Genomic DNA, 25,144 nt, shown 5'->3' with positions numbered 1-25,144 from the left:
TTAGCCGCCTGCCGTCAGACCCCAGACCCCAGACCGCCAGAGAGCAGGTACTTTATGCATTTTTCATCACGAGTGCAGCGGTGCAGCGGTGGCGGGTGAAAAAATGAAAAGCGGAAAGCCCCCTGGGAGTCAAGTAGGCTGCCGCCGAATTTGGGTCAACTGCAGGGGAATTAAACGACTATGTTTTTTGTCGTTCAGTGCAACGGAAAATTGCCTTGTTTCTATAGCAGCAAAGCGTTGAAAGAAAATCGTTTTACCTGCAAGTGAAAGTTGCAGTCTCCTGGCCCACTCAAAAAAGCCAAACCACAGTCGGAATCTTTAAATATGAACAATTTATGGAATAGAATGCAACTTTAGCTGCAGTCTTAGATTCAGCACACTCTTGTGTGCCGTTCGGGTTGCATGCCACAGAACCTTATCGTGCAGCGTACATGCCACTGATGCTCCTTTTTCCTGCACACACGAAAACTGCAAAAGTCGGCACAAATTAATGGGAAATTATAATGTGCTTGCCAGGCGGAAAAGTGCGGCGAGGTTTCTGGGGAAACACTCGACTTTTATATGGAAATTTGTAACGGCAGCAGGCACTGGCAGGCGGGCAGGCAACAAGCCAAATTATAAACGAGAGTCGAGAGTCGAGAGCTGAAAGCAGGTAAAGTTGCAGTTTTCGAGAACAACCAACGACAAACTGTGTTTCCCGAGTAGAAATTAGTAGATATTTAACCAGAAGTTGGGCTAATTCCTGAAGGATTTGGCTAAAAGTTATTGTTAAACTTTGCTTCTGGAAGAAGTTCTTGGGATTTGAGTAAGCGATGAGCCAGGGAATGGACGGACAAGTCTGAGATTGCTTAAACCGCATTAGTTTTGATTAAAATAAAGCCTGAAATCCTTGGAGAGGAACGGTGGAATGAAACATTAACCATTCGGAAGGTCTGGCCACACTCGTGGACTGCTTCTTCCCCGATGAAGTATGTGAAAACTCAAACTTGTGGCAGAAACAATCCCATTTCAATCAGCAAATAAAACTGCAAATCAAACTAATTTTGGATAAGACAAACAGGGTGGGGGTGGAGGTGGGGGTGGGGGTGCTGCTTGTGGCTTGCAGGAAAAGCCATGACCCTGTGACAAAGAGAATGGAAACGAAGATCTAGATCACATCTGCAGGCCCGCATAAAGGCTTTTCAATGAGCAAACATTGGCAAAATTGTACACAAATAAGCAGTTTACACACAGACACAGACAAATAGAGATTCAAATGCAGATAGAGATGGAAAAAGAGGTATAAATCGAGCAAATCAAAAGTAAACAGACACAAGAAGAAAGACAGGCAAACAAGGACGAAAAAAAAAGCATCCAGAGAGACAGCAGCCCCCCCCCACTCGATCCTGTTGCTGCGTGTGGGGGGCAAAAGGGGAAAAAATATTGTATTTTATTTGCATATATTGTAACAGTTTTTAGCCCCGCTACGCCTCCGGCCAGAGCCCGGCGAGGACGATTCCAGTGCACAGATGAGCACAATTTGCATTAGGGCTGTGAGTGCTGCACAGCAGTAATATACGTATATCTTGCCATATACTGTGTACACAGGACACAGACGGAGGAAGCGTTTTACCAGTGGAAACATGGAGTGGCAAATGGGGCAGGAATAGGCAGCCTTTCCTCCGACTTCTACGACTTCTCCGCCTCCTCGTGGATGATTGCCTGCTTGGAGAACGGCGTTGGATGCATCGCCAGGTTGCATTTCCATGTCAATTAGTTGGTATTTTCGCGATTGACAAGTTGCACAACAACTTGAGGCAGGTGTCAGCTGACAAGAGACTCCAGTTTCCCAGCTTCATCTGAGGCTGCCACTCAACGCTATCAACGCCGTGGATCTACCCTTGTCCGAGCAAGGTATGATGGGCTTTGCCACGCGGCATCTCTGTTGCATCGGCAATGGGTATCAAAAGCAAGACCACTGCTTTTTTGCATCCAGCATCCAGTGGCCAGTGGCCAGTGTCCAGGGGCCAGTGTCCAGTGTCCAGTGGCCAGTGTCCTTGTTGCATGCTGCAAATATTTCAGGCAGCTCAGAGATGCAGCAGAGAAGATGGTTGTCAGGAGCAGCTCTGGCATTCGGGTGGCCATTGCTGTTGCCTCCTGGCGCTCTCTCGCAATCAATTTCATTCATTCCATCGCTCATACGCACCGGACGCCGTAAAGCCTAAAGGCCACAGCACCGAGTGCAGCAGCAGCTGAAAATACACACACACACACACTGGGATGGTGAGCGGCACAGCAGGCAAGGGGAAAACGATATAGCAGCCCCCCACCGATGTCTTTCGTTATGCAACTGAATGAAAATGTTTACCTGCCCCCGCAGAAAATTGCACAGGGAAGTATTTTTCATATGGAAATTTAACCCTATTTTCCTTTCGAGCTTCAAAAGGCAGTGGCGGTGGGTTTTCCCCCCCCCGCGATCAGCATCGTGTGTCCTTCCATCAGTCTTGGCTCCTCTTCCGCTAGCGCTACTGTTGTTCTATCGATCAATATTCACGCGGGCCGCATGCCGCATGCCGATGCTAATACTCGATGCTCCGCCGTGGCTTTGCCACTAATTTCCTGAAAACGCTTCTAGGGGCAACGTAGCGTATGAGTAATGCACCACCCCGCCCAAGGGAGGCACGCCAGGCGCAGGACAAAGCAGTGCAGGAGGAGGCTGTGTCCATCAGAAGCCAGCATAGAATGCTGTTTATTTATGCTGTGCCCTGGTGCCCTGTGCTCTGACTGCATCTCACGGCGATTGCTGTTTGATTACACGTGTAATTCAATGACATTTTCCTTCATTTGCCCCCCCCATCTGTGCCAGAAAGGTTTTCCCCTCGAGAGTTCTTTTCGCTTGAAACACAAAGCAGTTTTAATTGAATTTTCAACCAACTCTGACATGTGGCTAGGCCATGGTTAGTGGGTAATTTATGTCCCTGTCATGTTTGCGGCTAAATCATTGGCCAATTCAAGTCCTGCCTGCCCCCCCCCCCCCTCGCTGCCCCCGCCTCTCTCTGGTTTTGTTCTAGCTCGCAAAAAGCCATTTTTAATGAAATTTTCAGCTTTGTTGGGCTGCTCAGACAGGCGAGAAGGCTTATGAGAACCGACAGCGAAAACTTTTAGCATAACCAGCGAGAGAGAGGGAGACAGAGAGAGGGATATCAGGGAGAGGCAACCTAAAACGAAAAGTCTTGTGGAAGATGGAATATTTCAAAGTTGAAAGAACGTCGAGTGACCCGACCTCCTCTGACAAGCAGGAATTAATTTGGCACAATTTCAGGCTAGAGGAAGTTGTTGAGTAGCATGATTATGCTCAGGGGCAGACACTTTCCCGCCATGGGCCTAAATAGTTGATAAAACAGACACCCCTTGGGGTGGTGGGGGCGAAACAGGAGCCAATGATTGGCAGGATTCATATTTATCATGGCTGCAGTCAACATCGGGCCCCCCCCTGCGGATGCAACAGAGCTCGAAGTCGAACTCTTGTGCGCGTTTTCCGCATCCGCGTTGCTCAATGATCCGTGTAAGCACGGGAAAACTCGAAAGGAAACCCAGCGAGAGGGAGACACAGAGTCCGGGGAAAGGGAGAGACAGTGATGCATGTGCCACATATAGAAAGAGCCACAGAAGCGCCACAGAAGCGCCACAGAAACCTCTGTATTGATTGTGATAAATGGACACTTGGCTGGGCTCTGGCTCTGGCCATGGCCATGGCTTTGGCAGCAGAAGGACCTGGACTAGATGGAGGACTCGCACTCGAGAGCGAGGACGTAACTTTACACTTGATATTTCATTAATTGTCATATATATATATATATATATAGCACGTTTAAGGCGGGATTTCCACACAGGACAGACTCCAATATTCGAGCACACGGATGAACGCCTCAACGCCTGGATAAACAAAGCAAAATTTTAATTAACGAACAGAACAGAATCGTCAATAAGTTGTGCGAACACTCGGATGCTTTCCACATGGGGATTATGAGCCGCTAATCCCCGAGCCCACAAAAAGGACACACACCCACACACACGCACACGAGCAGCAACAACTTTTGGCATAATTAATGCAGAAATATTTTGTAATATACTCGTACTCGTACTCGCACTGGTACCTTCTATATATCGATCCGCCTAGAAGCCGTTGCCGGCTTTATTGCCCTCACATATTAATTAGTTTTCATATGATGAACTCCGCCCTGAACTTTTCCACGGGCTTAATGAGGAAACTTTTCCATCGAAAAGGAAAAAAATAAATACTGCTACCGTGGGGGGGAGGGGGTGTAAACCCGTCAAACGGACGGCGGTCCAAGGTCTCAGAGGTCGCCACAAACGGAGCTGTCAACATGTCAAATAAAAATCAAATTTCAAATATATATAAATCGATCCACAGAGAGAAGCGAAGCCTGAGACAGTGAGGGGTTCCCCCCCAAGGAATCTCTGGGCGAACGCAATGAAAATAAATTATGGAAAAAGCAAAGGAAATTCAAAGAGAAGAACTTTTGTAATATAAACTAGAGTATTGAACCGCATGATGATTTCTTTAGCAGCGAATGTTCGGGCACAAAAAGGAAAGAATAACTTGAGAGAAATGACAGACAGAAGGCAAGGCCCAATGGCAGGGACAGAGAATCAGAGGGAGAACCCCAATGGAAGGGAGAGAGGAGCAGAAGGAGAGCCCAATGGCAGGGACAGAGGAGCTGAGGGAGAACCCCAGTGTCAGGGATAGAGAAACAGAAGGAGAACCCCATGGCAGGGACAGAGGACGGAGGGAGAACCCCATGGCAGGGACAGAGGACGGAGGGAGAACCCCATGGCAGGGATAGAGAAACAGAGGGAGAACCCAGTGCCAGGGACAGAGAAACAGAAGGAGAACCCCATGGCAGGGAGAGAGAAACAGAAGGAGAACCCAGTGCCAGCGCCAGCGCCAGAGACTGAGAAGTGCACCAACCAAATCGTTGCCTTGGCTCACTCTCTACTCCGATTTTCGCGCTTTCCTCTGTGTTTGTATTGAGCCCCACTCACCCCCCACACACCCGCCCCCAAAGACACTTGCTTGTTATCGCAGTCACAGTTCTGGAGCTCCTGGCTCCTGGCCCTTGGATTTTCGCTGTTATTGTTGGGCAACTGCTGGAAAATATATTTTCCATAAATCAACATCAAAATGTTTGATGATGCGATAAATGGCGAGAGAAATGGAACAAAAGGCGGCAGCAGAGGGTCAGAAATGAGGTAAACACCGAAGCGCCGTGAATTCCAGTCAGAGATTTGCCAAATATTTGCTTTACTTTAAGCCCAAGCCCAAGCCCAAGCCCACTCTCTGTGAATGTATCTTTGTATCTTGTAGTGGATCTTCTCGGCAGTTAATTATCGCAGTCGTTGGGTGTGTCTGTGCTTAAGTGAATTTCGGCAATGTGTCGTTATTTAAATACAATTTATTTGATCTGCTGCCATCACTGGAAATTGTATGTTTTCCTTTAAAGTTTTAATTAAATTCCAAACTTGTTTAATTTCCACGCACATGACGGCCCCGTTTGGAAGTCTTTGGGTGGGCTTTTTGGAGAGGCCTTTAGCTTGGGGGGCCTTACCACGTACGAGAGTCTTCCCCGCCCTCTGTCTGGCCGTCTCCGGGTCTCTGAAGTTTGTGGAGTCTGTCCTTCGCTTAAGGTGTTCATTGTCGACCTGTGTTCGTTCTAATTAAAATGTTAGCCCGCCCACAACCGCACACACACACACACACACACAGACAGAGAGATACCCTTGTGCCCCATCCTTGAGGCCTGCCACACCAAAGAGGGAGTCACGCATAGAAACGCACCTCACATTGACATTGCCTTGGCCACTCGTATTAATTAGTTAAACGCAAATTGACACTCGAGATAATCAAAATGGAAACATTTGGTCAGCTCAGCCCTCTCTCTCTCTCCTTCTGGCCTTCTCTGTGCACAACTGCTGTATCGATGGGCTAATGAATGTCAAGGCGTATTAATCACGCAAATTTCTTTCTGTTTGCACACACATTTTGCCAGGAAGCCAAGTGCAGCCCAGCCACTGACTTGTGAATCACTTGAGGCAGAACAAACATTGACAGAGACTCACTCACTCACTCTCTTCGTTACTCTCCTTTGCCGCCTCCAACGAATGCAACAGCAACCCCACAGACGGGGCAAAGGTGGAAACAATCAGTAGGGCTTACGAGGGGACCCTTTGGCAAGGATCCATTCTTTCCCCAACCTTCTGAACCTTAGCTTTCTCGGGAAGAAACAACCATATCCGGGGGCCTAACCCACAAACTATCGATCTGACAAAGGGTATTCAAAGGACTTACCCTTTCGTGTTTTGCTTGTAATTCTGCCATAGCTTACTTTTTTTTTTAGTATGTCGAGTGCACAAGCTGCTCTTCCCCCACCCCCTCCCCCTCCCCCACCCCTGGTGAGTGTGTAAACAATAACAAATTTTTGCATAAAGCGTTTACGACGTTGTGGGGGTTCTTAGGTTTTGGGGAGCAGGTTCTATGCTTGGTTTTTGAGTCGTGTTAAGTTGGGTTTTTCGGTGGCTTGGTGGCTTGTTGGGGGGTTCTTTGGTTCTGCGCTTACAAGTGCACAAGTTTTGAGGCTAAGACGCTTGAAAATAAAACTGCACATGAAAACACGCATGCACGCACTCACAAACACACACAAACACACACACACACACACACTTAGACCCTCAAACACTTGAGAAGAGCAAAAGTTGTTGCTTCTTGAGATGCATTTTGAGCTTGGGGACAACTTTTGCCGTAGCACACATTTGTGGGTCGTTCAAATTTAAAGGTTATGCCGCTCGCTGGCTCTTACTCTTTTTTTTGGAGGGTTTTATTGTGTTGGGGCTGTCGGAAAACTTTAAATATGGATCTTTAAACAAGTCCTGTCCCTCTCTCCCTCTCTCCCTCTCTCTCTCTGTGTGATATGCTAATTGCCAACTCATTAAAACAGCTTCTTGTTTATGCTTTGCAAAACACCACAAATGTTGGTCTCTCTGTCACTCTGTTGTGGAATTTACATGCAACTGTTTCTGCTTTCCAGGACACTCACTCGCTCTCTCACCCTCTCTCTGTCCTCTGTCTCTTTCTGCACATTCTAATTTAATCATTTGGCTAAATAATGAGACAGGAACTCTGATGAACCCTTCTGCTCTCTCTCTCTCTCTGTCTCCCTCTCTCTTGCTCCCTGCATCCTTTTGGGTTTGGTAAAATATGTCCTTTGGCTTGCTTTTTCCTCCTTCTTAATTAAATGCACTTTTGCTGTGGGGACAAATATTATTTTTGCTAAAGACTCGACAAACTGGCTAACTAACCCGCCCCCCCTCTACCCTTGCTAGGGTGGTGGCAGGGGGGGAAAACCTCTTTCTCATGCCAGGTAATCCCTCGAAACTTTGCCAACGCACAAAAGCGTAAATACCCAAAGGAATCCCCACGCTAGCATTATGTATGACCAAGTCTTGGCCAAAATACGTCTACACATCGTCCCCTTGGCCCTTCATTTGGGCCCTGGTTTAAGTCGTAGCATAATCGTTTTAGAAATTTATGAGTCAAGGACCAACAAGAATGGGGTTGAGCACATGTTTTGCTCTCTCGGGTTTTTTCTTCTCCACTTCAAGTTCAGGCCTCCTAGGCGGGGGGCTAATGGGGTGGAGGTGGAGGTGGAGGAGGAGCCCAAATAAAAAGTAAAATTATGATTATCTTGGCCAGGCCTTTGAGCCTGTCCCATCCATTGAGGAGGGAATAAAACTGGACTTTGATACCCTCGATAAGGGGGTGTTATGTGTCAGAGCAGGGATCCCGGAAACTGCCGCAAATTTAGCAAATAACAAAGATAGTGGACTTTAAAGATACATCTTGAAGGGTATCCAGAGCTTCGGCCTCTCCAACCAAGTCCATCTCGCTCGTTTGCGGCTCGCCTGTGGCTTTGGTGGCCAGCAGCACCCGCACCCCCACCAGCACCCCCAGCCGCACCGTTGTGGCCAGGAGATGGACGTGCATAATCGCTGATTAGTGTCTGGGCGTCAGAACAGGAGGCTACCACCAGGTCTCTGCCAGGTCTGTGGCATCGTAGCCCGATTCCACACATCCCGCAGGTCGTTTCGCGCCATAAATTCGCAGCACGCGTCCGACGTGCAGATAGGTTTTGGGTTTTGGGGTAGTGTGGCTCCATTGCATCCACTAATAACCAGTATGCATGTTATCCGCCGAGGGCCCAGTAGGCAGACTGCCCCTCCCATGCCCCTCCCACGCCCCGCCCGTCCACGCATAATGAACTCTGCCGCGAACGCAGGCGCTTAACTTAATTAAAAACTGCATTCGACGATAGCCATTCGGCCATTGGGCCGCTTGGGCCGCTTGGGCTGGCTTTGTTTTCAAAATTTCGTAATTGGCAAGTTGTTAAACGGTTTCTGGTTACAGATCTGGCCCAAAGCAGGCTCAAAATGTTGCCAAGTGGCAAGGAACCTTCAAATCCTTTATGACTTTTCCATTTCCAGGGGAGAATTTTGTGGATGGGTGGCTGGGTGGCTCGCTGGGTGGGATTGTAATATCAATTACTTGCAAAAATTCATTTGAATTCGAAACATTTTCTCTTTATTCTCGTGCGGGCATCCCTTTTGGCGTTTTGGGCTTTGATATGGCGCATAAATTTAATTAAATAAGTTATTATATTTTAATTGGATTTTTGTTATGCCATTTTGTTGACAATTTTCATATTTTCTCTACTGTTTTTGTTGTTTTTGCTGCTCCTGTTTGTTGGGCTCTCATTAAGAGTCGAACAAATACTGATACACTCTCATAATTGTATAATAACAATCGTGTGCAACCTTTGACCCGTGCGACGAAGCCTACAATTTACTGTAATGCGAGACTTAATTGTTGTTGTTTTCCACTACCCCCGCCATTGGAGACCAAAAAGGCAATTGCCACAGATTGATTGGGGCAAAAGCTATTGGCAATTAGCTTAGGCTTGAGAGGGGAGGCTCTAAATAGTTGGAAAATCATGATTTAATTGAAATTTATGCCAAAAATCCTACCATGAGTCGTTGTCTGGTCCTCTCCACTTATCAGTGTCCCAGGAGTGTCCGGTTCCAGACAATCCAAGCTGAGGGATTATATGCTCCGTAAACGGTTGTATTGGCTTTGGTTTTGAATAACCTAGAAGTGCTGTGATCTCCATTCGAATGCAGTCTTTAATCGGTTCCGTAATCTGTTCCCTTCCACCTTCATATCCATAAATTTTAGTTTTCAATTTTGGGAAATCCTTCCCTATCACGGGTTGCTGTTAAACAATTTATGAATCCCTGTCTGAACCACAAATCCACAATCATTTACAAATGTGTTTCGCTCCCCCTCTCCCCCCCCCCCCCCCCTCCACTCCCTCTGTGGCCGTCTAACAATTGTCAATTGCATAATTTATGAAATGTTCGCGTTGATTGAATTTTAGCAGGCAAAAGGGGGGCGGTGGGGGATGGGGGGTACTACAGGGTATGCGGGTAAGTGGTAGTCGGAATTTGGCAATTGAATTTCAGGGGCTCATTAATTTTTGGCTCATTATTTGCCGTCTCATTGACTCGTCATCGGCTGTAAATAAACTCCCTTGCCCACTAGGCCCCCGCCCTCCCCCTCCTCCCTTCAGCCATTGATAGAGTTTGGGCGTCGCTGTCTGTCTGCGGTTTTCTGCTCTTCGCACGCTTTTCTCGCTCTTATTTTTTCTTTATTTGTTAAATTTTTCCACTTTGCACATTTGCAGAGCAATTAAAATTGATTTATGGCGTCGAGACGGCCTCCCCACCGCCCACCACCCACCACCCATCAAGTGCACTATGGGCCGCACATATATCCTTGCTTTTTTTCCGGCGCAGGACCTCCACTTGATATTTGCTGTAGAAAAGGCGTGGGAGCCTTTTCGCTCCCTTTCTGTCCCTGTAATTAGGCGAAGTAATTTATTTTTATTACCCCCCATTTTTAGCGTAGGCTAGAAATTTGTCAGCCTCCAAATGACGTTGTTGCTGGTCGCTTGTCCTTCACTTCAAGGAGGATTTTAATTGAAATTATCTTAAAGCCCGTGTGCCACAGACATTCGGGCAGGTGGCAACGCCTCCTCGTCTGTGTTTGTCTGGGTTTGTACCTTTTTCTCTTTTGTTTCCCTTCTGCCAGTTGGCCAGTTAATTGGCCCTCTCTCTCACCGCTTGTGGAAGGGAGGGGCACCTCAACGAAAGTTCATAAGTGATATATAACCACTGAGTGTCGGCGAAACTTGACCAAAATTCAAAGTCTTTCGCAAGAAACAAAATTCGTTCGCAGAATCATTAAAAAGTATTTGGGAAAGAAAAAGCAGGCACAAAAAAGTGTAATTTTTGGGGGAAATTAAGCGAAACTAATAGGAAAAGCCAAGTGGCAGAGGGAAAACCTGGGGATGCAATGAGGAGTTTGTCCGTTTTTGACAGCACCTTCCGCTGCCGGCCTGGGATTCTGCTCCTCGTTTTATGAAGATGGACACTTGTAATTCATTATGCGAGCCCCCCTCCCGACCCCCCCCGGAATCAACGGAAATGAGTGCCGGGATAACTTTGGTGCCGCACCTCCGGATGGATGCTCCTGCTCCTGTTTTAGCCATGTTAATTTTTCTTCATTTTTAAATTCGTGTTCCAATCTCCTGCCTGTCTGGCTGGCCCCTTGCCCCCCTGCCCTCCAGCTCTCCGCCTTCGTGCTTCTTCCGTCACTTATTTCTTGTCAAGTTTCAGACAAAGTTGCACTCGTTAGAGTCCGTTTTTGGTAGAATGGCTTCGGTAATTGCTCCACCAATTCTAACAGTCTGTGGCAGGGACCTCTGGCGGTATTTTGCGGAAAGATTGGAAACCACATTTCAATGAGGTGAAAAGCTTCTTTGGGTAAAGCTTTACGGCTTTCGTCTTGGGACTCCCAATTCAGGAGAACAATTTCAACAACTTTAAAAGCTTTACAGCTTGCGAGAGCTCTACAAGCTTTTTGCTTCTGAAAGCAAATATATTTAATGTAAAAGCTTTTAAGCTGCGATAAAGAGAGCTCAGCTTTTGCCCTAGAATCAAACTCTTTTGAAGCTTATTCCAGAGCAGACTTGCCATAAAATCATAGTCGAAGTCTGATCCAGTTCCACTTCGTGCCCGAAGCTTTACCGAACGCTTTTTCGGCTCGCTGCCGACGTGCGCAGGTCACGAACGAAGCGAGAGAGTCGCCGTTGCCGTCGCCGTCGCCGTCGCCGTCGTCAGCCTCCAAAGCCCCCCACCCCCTAAAGAGCCCTAAAGCTGATGTGGACCAGCAAGCATCGAAGCTTCTGTGGCTCTCTTTCGCTGCCGCTGCCGCTGCTTCGTTCGCTGCTTCGGCTGCTGATGCTGCTCGAATGATGCCGCCTGCCAGAGGCACAGCTTGTTTTGGTGTCAGTTGGAAACCCTGTGGTAAAGTGTTCGGTTGTTGTGTATTTGGCTGTCGAGCGCAGTGCGCCCCGCACTCTATCCGTTTCTTCTCTCTGCCTGTCGCCATCTTGCCACTCGCTCGCACACAGTGACAATTGCTGTTGTGGCAAGGAGGACCGCCTAAAAGCGTGGAGCAAGCCTTGTTGCTGGCCACATTCGAGGAGGAGGAGGAGGACATCGGTGCGTATGCGTATTTATTATTTTAGATACGATTCATCGATTCACGGCAGAGTGGGGGCTCCCCTGCTGCTGTGGCGGCGGTGGCCGAGGCGAAGGTGGCCTCTGTAGGTCAGTGTTATAACGATTCTCACAGTTTGTCTGTCTGTGGCATACTTTTGTGCCCCCCGCCCCCAGCAGCAGCATTCACGGGATTCCCCTTTCATTGTGTGTGTGTCTGTTTCTCTCCTTCCATCCTTCCATCCTTCTCCCTCTCTCTCTCTCTGTGAACGTTTGTGCAATTTCCGCCATTGGCTTTGTGTCAAGTCACTTGGCAAAGATTGTTGCTGCCAGCCTCCTGTACCTTTTAGCCTTATTTACATGTGAGTGCGTCCGGGAGAAGCGACGGAGCTGCGAGATGCGATTCCCTCAAAGGGAGACATTGTGCCTGGTTGCCTGAGTTCCTCTGCTGCCTGCTGCCTGCTTCCGGCCGTTGTGCTAATTGCAATGCCGAACATTCCTCAATTTGCATGTGGAATGAATGTTGAATGAAAATTTAATGCTCCAATCTTTAGAGGAGAAATCCCTACGCATTCTAGGGTCCAGTCTGTTGTCCTTCGCTTCCCTTGGAGTCCCTGTGGGGCAATGCCGCAATAATTTTGCTGTTCAATTAGGTTTCGGTGCAACAAGGAGTCAAATTTTGGCCTCTTTTACGACTACAATAAACATAAAAGTTATCCCCAGTGCCACACACACACGCACACAACAGGGCAATAAAATACAATCTCACAGCCTCTCGGTGCCACTCTGCCACGCTGCCACTCTGCCACGTGTGTGTGTGTGTGCGTGTGGCATAATAAGTTTTGATTTGCTTTTATTCGAGGGGGACGAAGGCCTACCTTCTTGACACCTCAATGGACACAGGGCACGCACACAGCGGAGAGACGGGCAAAGAGAACGGAAAATGGAAATGTTCGATACGGAAAAGCGTCAACGCGTTTTGTTTATTTATCATTCACTTTGGCCAAAGGAATGAAATGAAGGCCTCGTCGTCTCTTTTCTCGGAATTCTTGTCTTTGGATTCCAATCTCGAAGTAAAAGCTGCCTGTCATCAACATAATGACGGCACAAACACACAGTCTGAATAGTATCTCTCTCTCTCTCTATCTCTATCTCTCTCTCTCTCTCTCTCTGTGCTGACCTGCCCTTTTCGGATTTGTGGTGCGGGTGCTTCAGTCTTCATGCCCTTTGCCCTGGCATTACTTTGGTGCCACTCGAAATGTATTGCCTACTTTTTGGGGCGCGACTGCTGTCAGTGCGAGGTACAGTCACGCCACAGAGTTCTCACAGAGAGCTTTACCACGTTAAATGAGCATTCAGCAATCGGATCACAGCCGGATCGAACTGTTTTTTGCGACCCATTCCACTGGAAATCGTTACACAAACATAAATCAATTGTGGCATTCTGGGGATTCTATTAAATGCTACTTTTTGCACTGATGTAACACCATTGAGTGGCGTTCAAAAATTTGCAAATTGGCTTCCGTTCCACACGCACACGCACACACACACACACACAAGCGAACAATAGATTGTTTTCGTGTGCTGCACAAATATTTGTTAACCATAAACAATGGTAAATGAAAAATCCAAACGAATGTACACACACACACACACACACACACACACACACACACCTATCCTTTGTTGGTTTTCTTTTGTGTATACTCTTAATCGCAGCGAGAACTCCTCTTTTCGGCTCTTTTTGCCAGGATAATGGGTATCCTTGGGCCGAAACGTTGTCGAGCTACAGCATACTCTCTGGTTTTCTCCATGGAATGCTGACAAAAGTGCGCGTTCGGGCGATCACACAGAAAAACTGTCAATATTTGTATTGATTTATGGCCAGGGGCCAGGAGCCAGGGGCTTAGCTGCATCCAACTCTGGGGTTTTGGGGCACAGAACTATTTTGACTGCCACAATGGACACAATTTGTCACCGCTGAAAGGGGGGGAAACGGGATGGGAGACCAGAGACCCAACTGCCTGCAATTCAATTTAACGTTTTGGCAAATTGTTGCCATTTTAAAATATGAAACAAGCGGAGCGAAACGGAGAATTGAGATGGCCAAAAAGGAAGACTAGAAATGGGAAAAAAACATTCATTTCCCCAATGAATATTTTGCCAGTTTTCCCAGCCAGAAAATCGTTGCAACAGACAAACAGACAGACAGACAGATCGGACAGAGCAAAGCGGTCGACCGTAAATGTTTCTATCCCAAAGAGCGGAATTTTTCAATTAAACAAAAACAGGAGAACGCCCATCAATATTGGATGAGGGCAGCGTCGGAGTCCCGTCAAAGGAAAGCCACCCGAGAAGGGACTTCCTCCGTGTGGCACCGCAACTTTTGAGTCTATCTCCACACCTACGGGCGGTGAAAAGCCAGGCGGACGGACTGGCAAATTGTTTGGTGTTGGAGAGCCGCAGCCTCAGAATGAAAGACATCATCACGGGGGACTTGACAGGTCGCCAAAAACTTAACGCCAGCCAGGAGGGGCATCAGGGAGAGAGAGGGAGAGACAGTGCCAAGAGAAGGATGAGGATAAGGCGTCAGATGAGGCAGGATGAGCAGCCAAAGCTTCTTTTTGAGAACTTTGACTTGCCGCCAACTTCGGAGCGCAACAAAAACAAAAATGGTAGACTCTTACTTAATCCGGTTAGCAGTTTGCATCGCAAGGACCTTTGGCCTCGCCTTTGGCTTGTGATAAGAACTGCAGTTTATGAGGAGAAGAAAATCTGCAAGAAAATGTGGAATTATAGTGGAGTTTAGGGTAGTAAAACTAACATTATAGAAGGAAACACAGATGAAATGCATGGATAGGACTAGATTTTGTACAGAAAGAGAGGATATGTTTGGTTAGGGAGATACATGAATACCGGAGGAGGCAGTGCCTGAATATACATATATTAAGGCTTGAATACATTATGGAGGCTCTCATTAAAAATAGAGACAGCTACCGCCAGGGGAGACGAGCCATGGACACCGCCTTGCCCCCTTCGAGTGAGAGTCCTCATCAATTCCCACTTAACCGAAAACCCAACAAAGCGAAGGGAAATGCGCTCGATTTCCCCACTGGCTTAATGAGGCACGGCAAGGGGCACCGACTCTGCCCCCCCGCCCCTGCCACAAACCTCCTGTCTGTGTTTTTTTTTTATGTTTGTCCATAAAATGCGGACAACTGCTAGCCCTGGACTTGAGCGTAAACATGGAGGCTCCATTAATTATGCAATATTCGGACGGGGCTCGAAAAAAGCACAGAGAAACTCGGCGAAACTCGGCGACTTTTTGCCACACATTTCCACCACTTGGCAGGTCGTAAAGGAAAAGAGGAACTGGGCTGGAGGGAGGTGGCACACAATTTGCATTTCCCATTGATTTTTCCAGTGCATCATTAAAATTGCACTGCCTACTCCACCCCCTCCTGCTGAAATATAGCATAAGAATTGTTCTTAATTAATTGTTTTATGCGGTGGCCGCCATACCATTGTGAACGACGGCCCATAACCATTGCCATGGCCATGGCCATGGCCGGGGCTCCACCTCCACACACATGGGGCATGAGGCATGGGGCATGGGGCATGGGGCGCGGCATTCCCGGACACTGCTGCGGTCAGCCGGCATTTTCCACTCGTATTATTGACGGTTGCAGTCGGTGCTTCCTGCTCTTTTCCGAAATGGCACTCCTCGACGGTTTTTTTTTTTTGACTTCCCCTCTAATTAATGAAATGCAAATATTTGCATTTCCACCCCCCACCCACAAAAGCTCCAAAAGGAAACGTAAATTAAAAAACTTCTACCCCCCTAACCCCCCCTTGTATATTATTATTTGAAAAAGCACTCATTTTTTGTTTGACCTTTTTTGATATTTGCAGAAATCTGTAAAAGCATCGGCGGCAGAGCCATCCACTCTGTCAGGAGGCGCAGCATCCCCGGCGGCTTCGGGTCCCAGAGATGCAATCTATATCGACGATGATAGCATTGAGGGCTCTGGCGGACGTGGAGGGGTAAGTTCCCACCAACATATAAATTAGTTAATTAAATTTGCATTCTGCCCCGAAAGGGAAGTTGCCATAGCAGAGGGAAAGGGGTAGCAAGGGTCCACGTCCACTCTGCCACTCTGCCACTCGTCTACTCATAAACTCCTTTCTTAAACTTCCGCATAACTTTTATGCTTACTTTTGTGTTGATTTTTTTTTGTTCATTTTCACATTGTCTGCCATTTTTGTGTGGTGGTGGGGAAGGTTGCTTTTTCATTAAAGTTGAAGATGAAAGTGGACTCCTTACAGAGTACTCAGGGGTATATGCAATTCGTGTAACAGACAGAAGGAATCGTTTCCGAAAGAGAAAGAGAGAGAAAAACAGCCAGGACATTGGGCAATGGGTGGAATAGTGCAGGAGTAATAGGAGTGACGACTCCTAACAAATAGCTCTATAATCCGCTTAAAAGCTAACAACCAACCACAAAATAATACTCCTTATCTACAGCTGAAACTATGAACAGCCACAATAATATACCCCTCCACTGATGTTTCATAATTACAATGAGAATTATTCATTAAATTTGCATTCAATGTGGGGAATATAAACTGATAAATACATACAGCTGTAGTAGGATAACCCCTATCACTCAGTACGGCAGCCCCATTACAACCTATGTATATCAGCCAATACGACGTAATCCCTAGCTTAGATTAAGAATCCATAAATGTACGGCCACCCCAGAAAAATACCGAAGATACGGGCAGATGAAAAGTATGTAGATCGACGCTCGTTCATTCCAAATGGCGGATGAGTGGAATAAATACGTGTTCGGAAAAGTAAATCACTCTCAAACAGTGGCTAGCACAGGTGGATACATGTTCATTGCTTTTCAGTTTAAACGCCTGTAAAATCTTTAAAAATTCATCATGTTCTCCAATTGTTTGGAATCGATGGAATAATGAAGAATGAATATTATCTTCATATTTTGGAAGACGCAAACGGCTTTATTTCGTGAAAAAATCGTCCTAATAATCCAGTGGCCTGCTGAATAGCCTAGATCTAAATACCATTGAAAATCGATGGGCTCTGTTTCAAAAAAAAACATAGGAAAACCCCGAGTCTGCACCAAAGGTATTGGGTAAGTCTTTGGGCAAGCCACCTACTAAATTTATTCGAGAGTTTAACAAAACTTATTCGGAATATGATAAAAGCTAAGGCCCTTTGGAACAAGTAAAAAAATTCGAAACGTGCAAAGATGGATGCCCTTTTAGAAACCTCTTGAGGAAAAGGATCTCTTTGAATTGAAATTATTCAAAAATCCCAAGGATTGATGCGTTTTGAAAGGTTTTACAGGCGTTTATGTGGATGCACTGCAAGGCCCCAACAGGAGGCTCCCTTGAGAGAGGTATCAATAGTATTAATGAGGATACATACGAGTGGGTGTATGTTTTACCGATGGGAAACGCAGCTGGCAACCGGAGACGGGCTACCATCACTCACTTTTATAGACTTTTTCGCACTTTTCACTCACACCGCAACAGGTTTCGATTGCCCATCCATTGGATTTATTAGTAAATATTTGTACTTTTGGGCTTGCACTCTTTTATTGTTTACTCCGAGCTGGCCGTGCCGCTGGTCTTGACGCCTCGACTTCTAATTGGAAAATGATGAACTGTCCGAAATTTGCGCTGTTTATGGACGCAGCGACTCCTCCTACGCGCTGGGGGCGTGGTCGAAAGGCAGCTTATCTAAATTGAACAGAAGATACGTCGATTTTTGGTGTCCCTGGAGTCCCTGGAGTCCCTGGCGTTGCATGCGGCAGGTATTTTGCTCTGCTCTGGCTCTCAGGCTGCCTTTCGACCCAATTTTTGAGCCGATTAAAACGCTTGGGCACCCATAATGCATGACACAATATGCCTGCAATCTGGCCGGCTCCTTCAGCCAGTGGCTTGAGGCACGTATCAGCAGGTGCCACAAAAGACGCACAGTGGGGTCTTTGGCCATTTCAGCTGGCTAAATTGGTAGCTTTCGATCAAAAAAAGATACTTTAGAGCCGGTGGCTTCGAAGTCTAGACTGAACTTTGTTCCGGTGCATATTTGCCTCTTTACAAAATATAATTTTGTCCGAGATTCTATATTAAATGGGTTTTTTTTTTTCCTTTTATCAAAAGCGCTCGTAAGATTCTCTAAGTTTTGGGTTAATTTTTCCCAATTTTAGACCTTTGTACTTTTATATTATTTGTATAATTATTGTTTAGCCCACGCGTGGGCTGGGCACACTTATCAGCGTGCAGCAGGCGTTGCGGAGGCGCCACTGCTCCGCCCCACGCAGATGAAGGAGGGAGAGAGCCCTTCGCCCGGATTTAGTACACGCTTGGGCAGCCATAAATGCAGCAGCAAGGGGATTATTGGCCTGCCGATAGAGGATGTGCAACACTCCGGCATAATGCGCTTCTTCAGGCAATCCGTTGGACACATTTGTGACTAAAGTCAGTTTCAATTAGACATCAAAGTGGCAAGACGTGGCACGATGTGGCAAGACATGGCAAGACTAAAGAGAAAAATAAGTTTCAAATAAAAATAAGTTTAAATATTTAAGAACGGGCTCTAGGCTCATCGTTTACGAGTTCGAAACGCACTGTACTTTCCGCTTGTCCTGGGGGGAGGCGGGTGATGGCAGGAGGACATTGGCGTGTCCTATGCAAAATATGTGGGCCACGGGCTTGTTATATAATCAAAACTTGATGTTGAAAAACTCATTTGTTTATGCGCATGAAATGTTAATGCTCAACACCTTTTTTTTTTTGTTTTTGTGTTGCCTGCAACTGTGGGAGGGCGTGGGAGGGCGTGTGTGTGTGTGGCATGTGAGCGACATTTGTTGGAAAGTTTTTTGACAGCGCGCTGGGCTTACACACTCGCGCGTACAGTGACTGCCAAAGAGGACACACACACACACACACACACACGCACACACACAGGACGCGTCAATTGTTGGGCGAATACTTTTGATTTGCTTTTAGCACACATGCCATACACTTCCGCTCTGCCGCTCTGTCGCTCCCCCCTCACGCTGCTCTTCACAACGAAAAAAAAGAGAAGAAAAAACTAATTAAAATGCGTTGTGGCTGCTGCAAAAACAGAACAAAAAGCGCAGAAATAAACATAGAAAAAGTTTAATTAAATTCTTTGGGTTTTTTTTTTTGCTTTTTTTTTTTGTATACCCTGGCAAAGGGGCTATGAGGATGCTTGAAGAGAAGGAGTCCAGGACTCTATAGAGCATACGATGGAGTCTCTCGAGCAGCCAAGTGGCGATCTAGGGGCTTCGGGAAGTATTGCAGGATTTTTGCACGCCAAGCTCTTTCATTTCTATGGATAATCCATTAAAATCCATGGAAATTCCAATCCAATTTGAGTTTCCCTATGAATTGTATCTTACGGATAGCTCTGTCTGCGGAGGAATGGCCTTTGCCAGGGTGTCCGAGGCCTCGGCTTGCCTTTATCTTCGAGTTTTGTCCTTTGTTTTCACTTGGCGCTTCTTGGTCTCCGATTTCTTCTCTCTATTGCTGGTCTCTCCTCTTTGCCTGCTGCTCGATAATTAAACGGAGCGAAAAAATGGCACGGAGGGAGGGGAGGGGCTGCGGATGGCGAAACTTTTCGCGGGATTCAATCAGGGGTCGCCTGGTCGCATACTTTATCGGGTAACTGTGACTAGATCAACAAGCGGACAAAGCTATTGGCTTTCGGCATTAATTTTGCATGGCATGTCCATGGCAGCGAAAGGGATAGCAAGAGAGAGAGAGAGAGCGGGAGGGGGAGGGTCTAAATTGTCCTGCCAGGGGGCCAGGGAAGGGGAGGATGGAAAAAATATGGAAATAATAAATAAAATCCCTCCAAGCGAATACCCCCCCCCCCTCTCCCACCCTCCCTCTCTCTCTCTGTCCCTTTCCCACTGTGGCATTTTCTAATTTCCCCTCTGCCGCCCTTTCCGTTCCGTTCCGTTCCGTTATGTTCCGCTTTTTTGCACCATTTCCGCTGCGGTGTTACTGGCCAAGGCCTGCTCTTGGCATGTGCTATGGATTTCCTCCGTCCTCCCATCCTCCCGTCTCCCATTCCTGCCTTTGCTCCCTTCATGGCCGAGCGAATTTGTTGGCATTTTCATGTTTTTATGCAACTGACAAACGTAGACACGACGTCTCTCAGTCTCTCATGTGCTGAATGTTTTTTTATGCTCCGCCGGCAAAAACAAACAGCAAAGGGTTTTTGGGACCCAAAACCCAGGAAAATGCAATTTATTATGCGCTCCGTTGATCTCCACAGCTCCCGACTGGCTCTTTAAAGTCTTCCTTCTAGACTCCCCTTGTCAGAGGTTACATTATTGTGCTATTAATGGATCTATCCTCAAAATATGATGAATTCTTTGCGTTCTGATTGTAATATGACATTCCATGCGGAGTCTCTGGGCTAATCAAGGCTGCATATGATTAATGATCTATCATCTCTCAGCGATTCGGCGGTAATGGGGAGTGCTTAAAGCCTCTCCATGGAGGTCTGTAAGTCAACTTTTGGGGGACGTGTCGGCGGGATAATGAGCTTTTGTTGTGCCTCCGCATATGCAAACATCTGCATCTGATGTTGGATTTTCCTGCCTCCCTTGTTCCCCCGTTCCCCCGCGTTCTTCAGGGCCTCAGATCAGCAGCACAGAGCCGGGGCATGTGCACGCTGCATGCCACATCCGGGCAGCTGGTCTGTGGCTTGTCCTAGGTCCTTGTTGATTAATAACGTGCACATAGCGCACGTGTTCCTGTGGATGGCTGAGCGAGGCAAAGCCATTTTGCATGCCACACGCACAAAAGGACATCGAAACGAGAGTAAGCCTCTGCATTGGTATGGAAATGTGTGGCTCGCAGAGCCTGCGGGGGCAGGGGAGAGGGGGGGCGGATGGGGGACTTGTGCCTTGACAATAAATTAACATCGACTGACATGGTAATGGCTGCGTGATTGGGTTTCGGGTTTCCCCCCCCCAAAAGTATGGCCCCAGTATTTTCCTGAAAACAGGTCTCACACTGTTTTTCCCTGCCATGTTAACAGCTTTGACGATGTGATTTCGATGTTGTTGTGCGCCTGTCCAGGAGCCGTATCCGGCGGGCCGACGGGATCCGCCCGCATTTCTGTGCTTAAGTCCATGCATATAATTTCCAGGAGGTATCCATCGTTGTGCTCAGGCTGTCAATATCAGTTGCTTACATGGGAATTTATTGGGCGACAGCTTCACATAATACATAATACATATGGCCCCCCCCCCCACACACACACACACTCGACTGTCAGGCGGAGGTCCTTAACCGATAGAACCATTGAAATTTATTGACACTGTGAATGTTTAACAAACACTCGAGCAGGAGACGATGCCCTGTAGAAAAATCAGAGGCATAGGGGATGAGAGGGGATGGGAGGACAGCACAGGACATACATATATGTACGTTGATCCTCCCCATTCATTACTCAATGTCGTTTTGGGGCTGTGGCTCTGCTTTTGGCCACCAAGGGAGTACAAATGATGCTGCATTATTTCACATAACATAATTCCCACAGTAATCCAAATGAGTCTCTGCCTCAGCCCCCGCCCCGCCCCAACCCCAACACAAACACAACCCACAGACAACATGAGTAATCCGAGGCCACCGGCTCTCATAGCTCCCTTTCTTTTAGGGGACAGAAAGGGAAGAAGTCCTTTGCATTTCTATTGAATTAAACACCCCAAAAAAAAGAGGGCAGGGGCACTTACTGCCCAGATTCGAGGAGGATACGAGGAGACAATCCAGTGATGGAATCCAGTGCATTCCCTTGACATCCCTGATGGTTGTTCTCCTTTCAAATGTGCCTTAACCTTTGGTAACTTCTATTACAATTGGCATTACAGGCACTCTCCTCTCTCTCTCTCCCTCTATCTGGTTCGAATCTATAGTTGCCACTGGAGTCTCCACTAGAGAGACAACACAAAGGAACCCCTCCCCCCTGAAGGTTACAAGTCGCATATAAATGCGTAAACACAGACGGATGGAGAGGAGGGGAGTGGAGTGGAGGTGGAGGTGGGGGTCCGCCTGCCGCCATAACTTTACCGAAGCCAAGCGAAAAGTCATTGTCAAAGTTGAGCGGCAAGGCGGGAGAGGGTTGTGGCTGTGGCTGTGGCAATGGCAATGGCAATGGCGACGACGATGATGATGGGGGCGTTGTCGCCATTTTGTTTTCTCTGTTTGTTTCTGATGTTTTGCGCATTGTATTTGCGAGAAGCTGGTGGGGCGGAGGCCCCTTCACGCATGCATAATTTATGCCAATAAATTCGCTTAACTTAACTCTGCCATAAAATTCACTAGCTTTAAACTGGAGTTAAGGGAGGGAGGGAGGGAGGGATGGAGAGCGAGTGGACCTTAATTTGATTTAGACCTTGGGCTCCCCCACCCACCCCTCCTGCCACGGCAAAAGTATCTTTGATGTTGTGGATGCATAAATTTTAACGATTATCCAGAAATTTGATTACTGCTTCCTCACCCTCTCCGCTCCTCTCCTCTCCTCTCTCTCTCTGCTCTGCTCTGCTCTGCGTGTGCTTGCCACTCTGCTGCCCTGCTCTTCGATTGTTATTGTTAAGGGGATGTCCTTCAATTAGTGCAACGTTTTGTGGCATAACAGCACTCGAAGCACTCCTGGACCCCGAAACGAGAGCTCGAATTGCACGAACCTGCCCAGTGGGGCATCAACCTGGTCAGAGCCTGCGGCGAGGGCGGGGGCACGCTTTGAATTGCAAATGTTGGGGCTGCCACTGGCAGGATAGATGGAGGGATCGCTTCAATTATGTAGCACTGCCGTCTTGGGGCTTGCGACTGGAGGATGGCAGGATGGGGCGCCTCTTGAAGGAAGTCTGTTGCCTGCTGCAATTTAAAAGAAATGTCTACAGCTTTGCGGCATGAAAAAAACCCAAAGACACTCTCTCTCTCTCCCTCTCTCGCACTCGCACTCGCACTCGCACTGCCATTTGTCGTTTGTCAGGCATCTCAGGGGCTGCGGATGCGGCTGTGGCTCCTCCACGTAGCAATTTGACTTGTAACCGCACACTTGAGTGTTGCCTGCTTTTAGGCGCAACGTGAGGCAAGTTTGTTGAACCTGACAGACGCTCTTCGTCCTGCGTCCTGTGTCCTGCGTCCTAGGTCAAGCAACTTCCACTTCCATGAATAATTCAGCATTTTCTATCCGTACTTCCCTCTGTTTCTGTTTTCTGTTTCCGCCGCCATCTTCCTTTGCTGCCACACCATCTTCTTCTTGTTTATCTGCCTCTGCTGTTCACCTCTTTTAGGGGCGTGGCTCTGCCACTGCTGCCAGGTTAATTACATTTGCTCGTGCCTCGTGAAACGCTAGACAGCCAGCGTTGATGGCATTTGTGTGCAGCTGTGGCGACTGTGTGGCAGCTGTGGCGACTGTGTGGCGACTGTGTGGCAAGTGGACCTTCTTTGTTGCCCCTCAATTTGAGTACGGTCACAAGGATGTGTGCGAGAGACGGCGAGGAGCGGCTTGAGGACTCGTCTGAGCACCGAACATGTCATGCATATTTATTTTGATTGCATTGCTGTGCTCCGTGTGGCATGCCCCATTGTCCTCGATCAATCAGCGTGCATTTTTCGCTTGATTAAATGTGCTATAACTGCGGCACAGTCCTCCCAATAGACTCTTAATTGCTCCAAGACCCACCGGAGTATTCCAGCAGCTCCTCCTCCCCCTCGTCCCCCTCCTGCGGAGGGCGGGGGTGTGTCTGATTTAACTAATGAGGCGCTCTTGTTGCTGTTGCTGTTACGGAAACAGAAGCATAAACCGGTGGCAGAACCTTCCAAAATGTAGCCTTCCTTTCGGTCCTTCCCTTTCCCACCCCTCCCCCCGCAGAGAGTCTTCAGTTTGTGGCAGGTGATCGGCCAAGAGCTCAACCATTGCTGGATCAGTCATTTGTCCTGGTATTTCCTCTTTCCAGGAGCTTTCCGGAGCTCTTTGCAACTTTTCGTCCTCTTTATCGCCTCGCTGAGCGCATTTCCATGGCTTGGGAATCGGCTTATGCCACATGCCCCGCATCCTCCATCCCAAAAATTATGTGCAGCTCATCGCACTCCACCCCCACCCCTGACTGTTCCTCCTTCTCTTCTGGCTGAGGATTTTCTCACTGGCTTTCTAAGCCGTTGCAATCGACTGAGCAAGAACTGTTGGGGCCACGCCCACCAGCATTGTCGCCCATGAGTTGCATTACATTTTTAATGATGTGAAACGGTGGCAGAAGGATCAAGAGGACTCCCCGGTTAAGCCAGAGCTATAGATGTGGCAGATGTGGCAGATGCACGCCACTCAAGCCAAAGTGCTCTGACAGAAGAAGCAGGAGGGGCGGGAGGGGGGGGGGACTCTCATCACACACTAAGATGCTGGGTGGAGGGAGGCCCTTCGCTCCGTGCCACATCCCCCTGCAGCCCGCAATTAAAATGCAAAAACTTTAGCCATGGAGGCAGGGGCTGTGTGGCGCGGGAGAGGGGGGCGGGGGGGGGAGGGGGCGCGCGCCTTTAGCTGCAGTTTACGTCGGAAAACGAATGAAAATGTTGACTTATTAGCTGCAAAGTGTTCCCAGGCAGCTGAAAATTACTTGAGGGACCTCCCTGGCAGATACCCTGCGCCATGAGGGGTATATGGGGCTAGGCGCGAGTAACAGGGAGTAAACCAGGGATCGAGGGCCTCACTGCTGCTCCAGTTCCCCGTGCCCCAGTGCCCCGTGCCCCCGTGCCCCGTGCTGCGCGCCTTAAGCTCATTTATTAATTGCCAGCCGCAGAAGCAGGAAAAAGTCGACATCAAAACTCATTGCCCTTAAAAATGAAAATTATTATTTACGACAGAAGGGAGGACCAGGGGCAGGGGCACGAACAGAGATTTGCTTTTTTCCGCTGGTAATTTAGAGCCTGGCTAATGCTGATGCGCCCCCCTACTGCCTCCTGCCTCCTGCCTTCTGCCGCCGCTTGGCATTTAATTTATTTGTGCGGCAAAAAAGAAATGGAAATGGCAAAAAGGACCAAAAAAAAAAAGAGGCGAAGGAAAACCTGGGTGCGGTTATTGATTTTCCCGTTTGCTGATGAGTCGGAACTGGTGGATCTGTTGGAGCGAGGAGCCCAGTCCAGCCCAGCCCCCCTCCCGATTACGTTGGGAATGGGGAGGAGGAGGAGGAAGAGGAAGACGATGATGATGATGATGATGCGGTGGCCAAGGAACCAAACGCTTCGTTGCGTTTTGTTGCGTTGGCAAATTTGTGTTCTGCTTACCCCGCCCCTCCCCCCCCCCTTTCGGAAATCGAATAAGAGCTGTCCCAAGGGGGGGGGGGGGATTAGAGAGGGAGAGGAACTGCTCGATAAGCGGAATTTGTGTCAATTGGACATA

General features: G+C 48.0%; 1 protein-coding gene across 6 annotated transcripts in view; it reads left to right on the top strand.

Annotated features, from left to right (window-relative positions):
• Sdc (Syndecan) overlaps positions 1 to 25,144 on the top strand; it is a 93,522-nt gene that overhangs the window by 57,097 nt on the left and 11,281 nt on the right. For all 6 annotated transcript variants that reach the window (XM_033378571.1, XM_004444379.3, XM_015185036.2 and 3 more), the window contains exon 3: positions 15,586 to 15,717. In XM_033378571.1, coding sequence (XP_033234462.1) covers positions 15,586 to 15,717 — 132 coding nt within the window. The remainder of the gene's footprint in view (positions 1 to 15,585; positions 15,718 to 25,144) is intronic.

Source organism: Drosophila pseudoobscura, chromosome 3 (genome assembly GCF_009870125.1).
Source record: "Drosophila pseudoobscura strain MV-25-SWS-2005 chromosome 3, UCI_Dpse_MV25, whole genome shotgun sequence".
In the NCBI taxonomy this organism is placed as follows: Eukaryota; Metazoa; Arthropoda; class Insecta; order Diptera; family Drosophilidae; genus Drosophila; species Drosophila pseudoobscura.
Note: the sequence above shows the minus strand (reverse complement) of the source record. Positions and strands in the feature narration are given on the sequence as shown.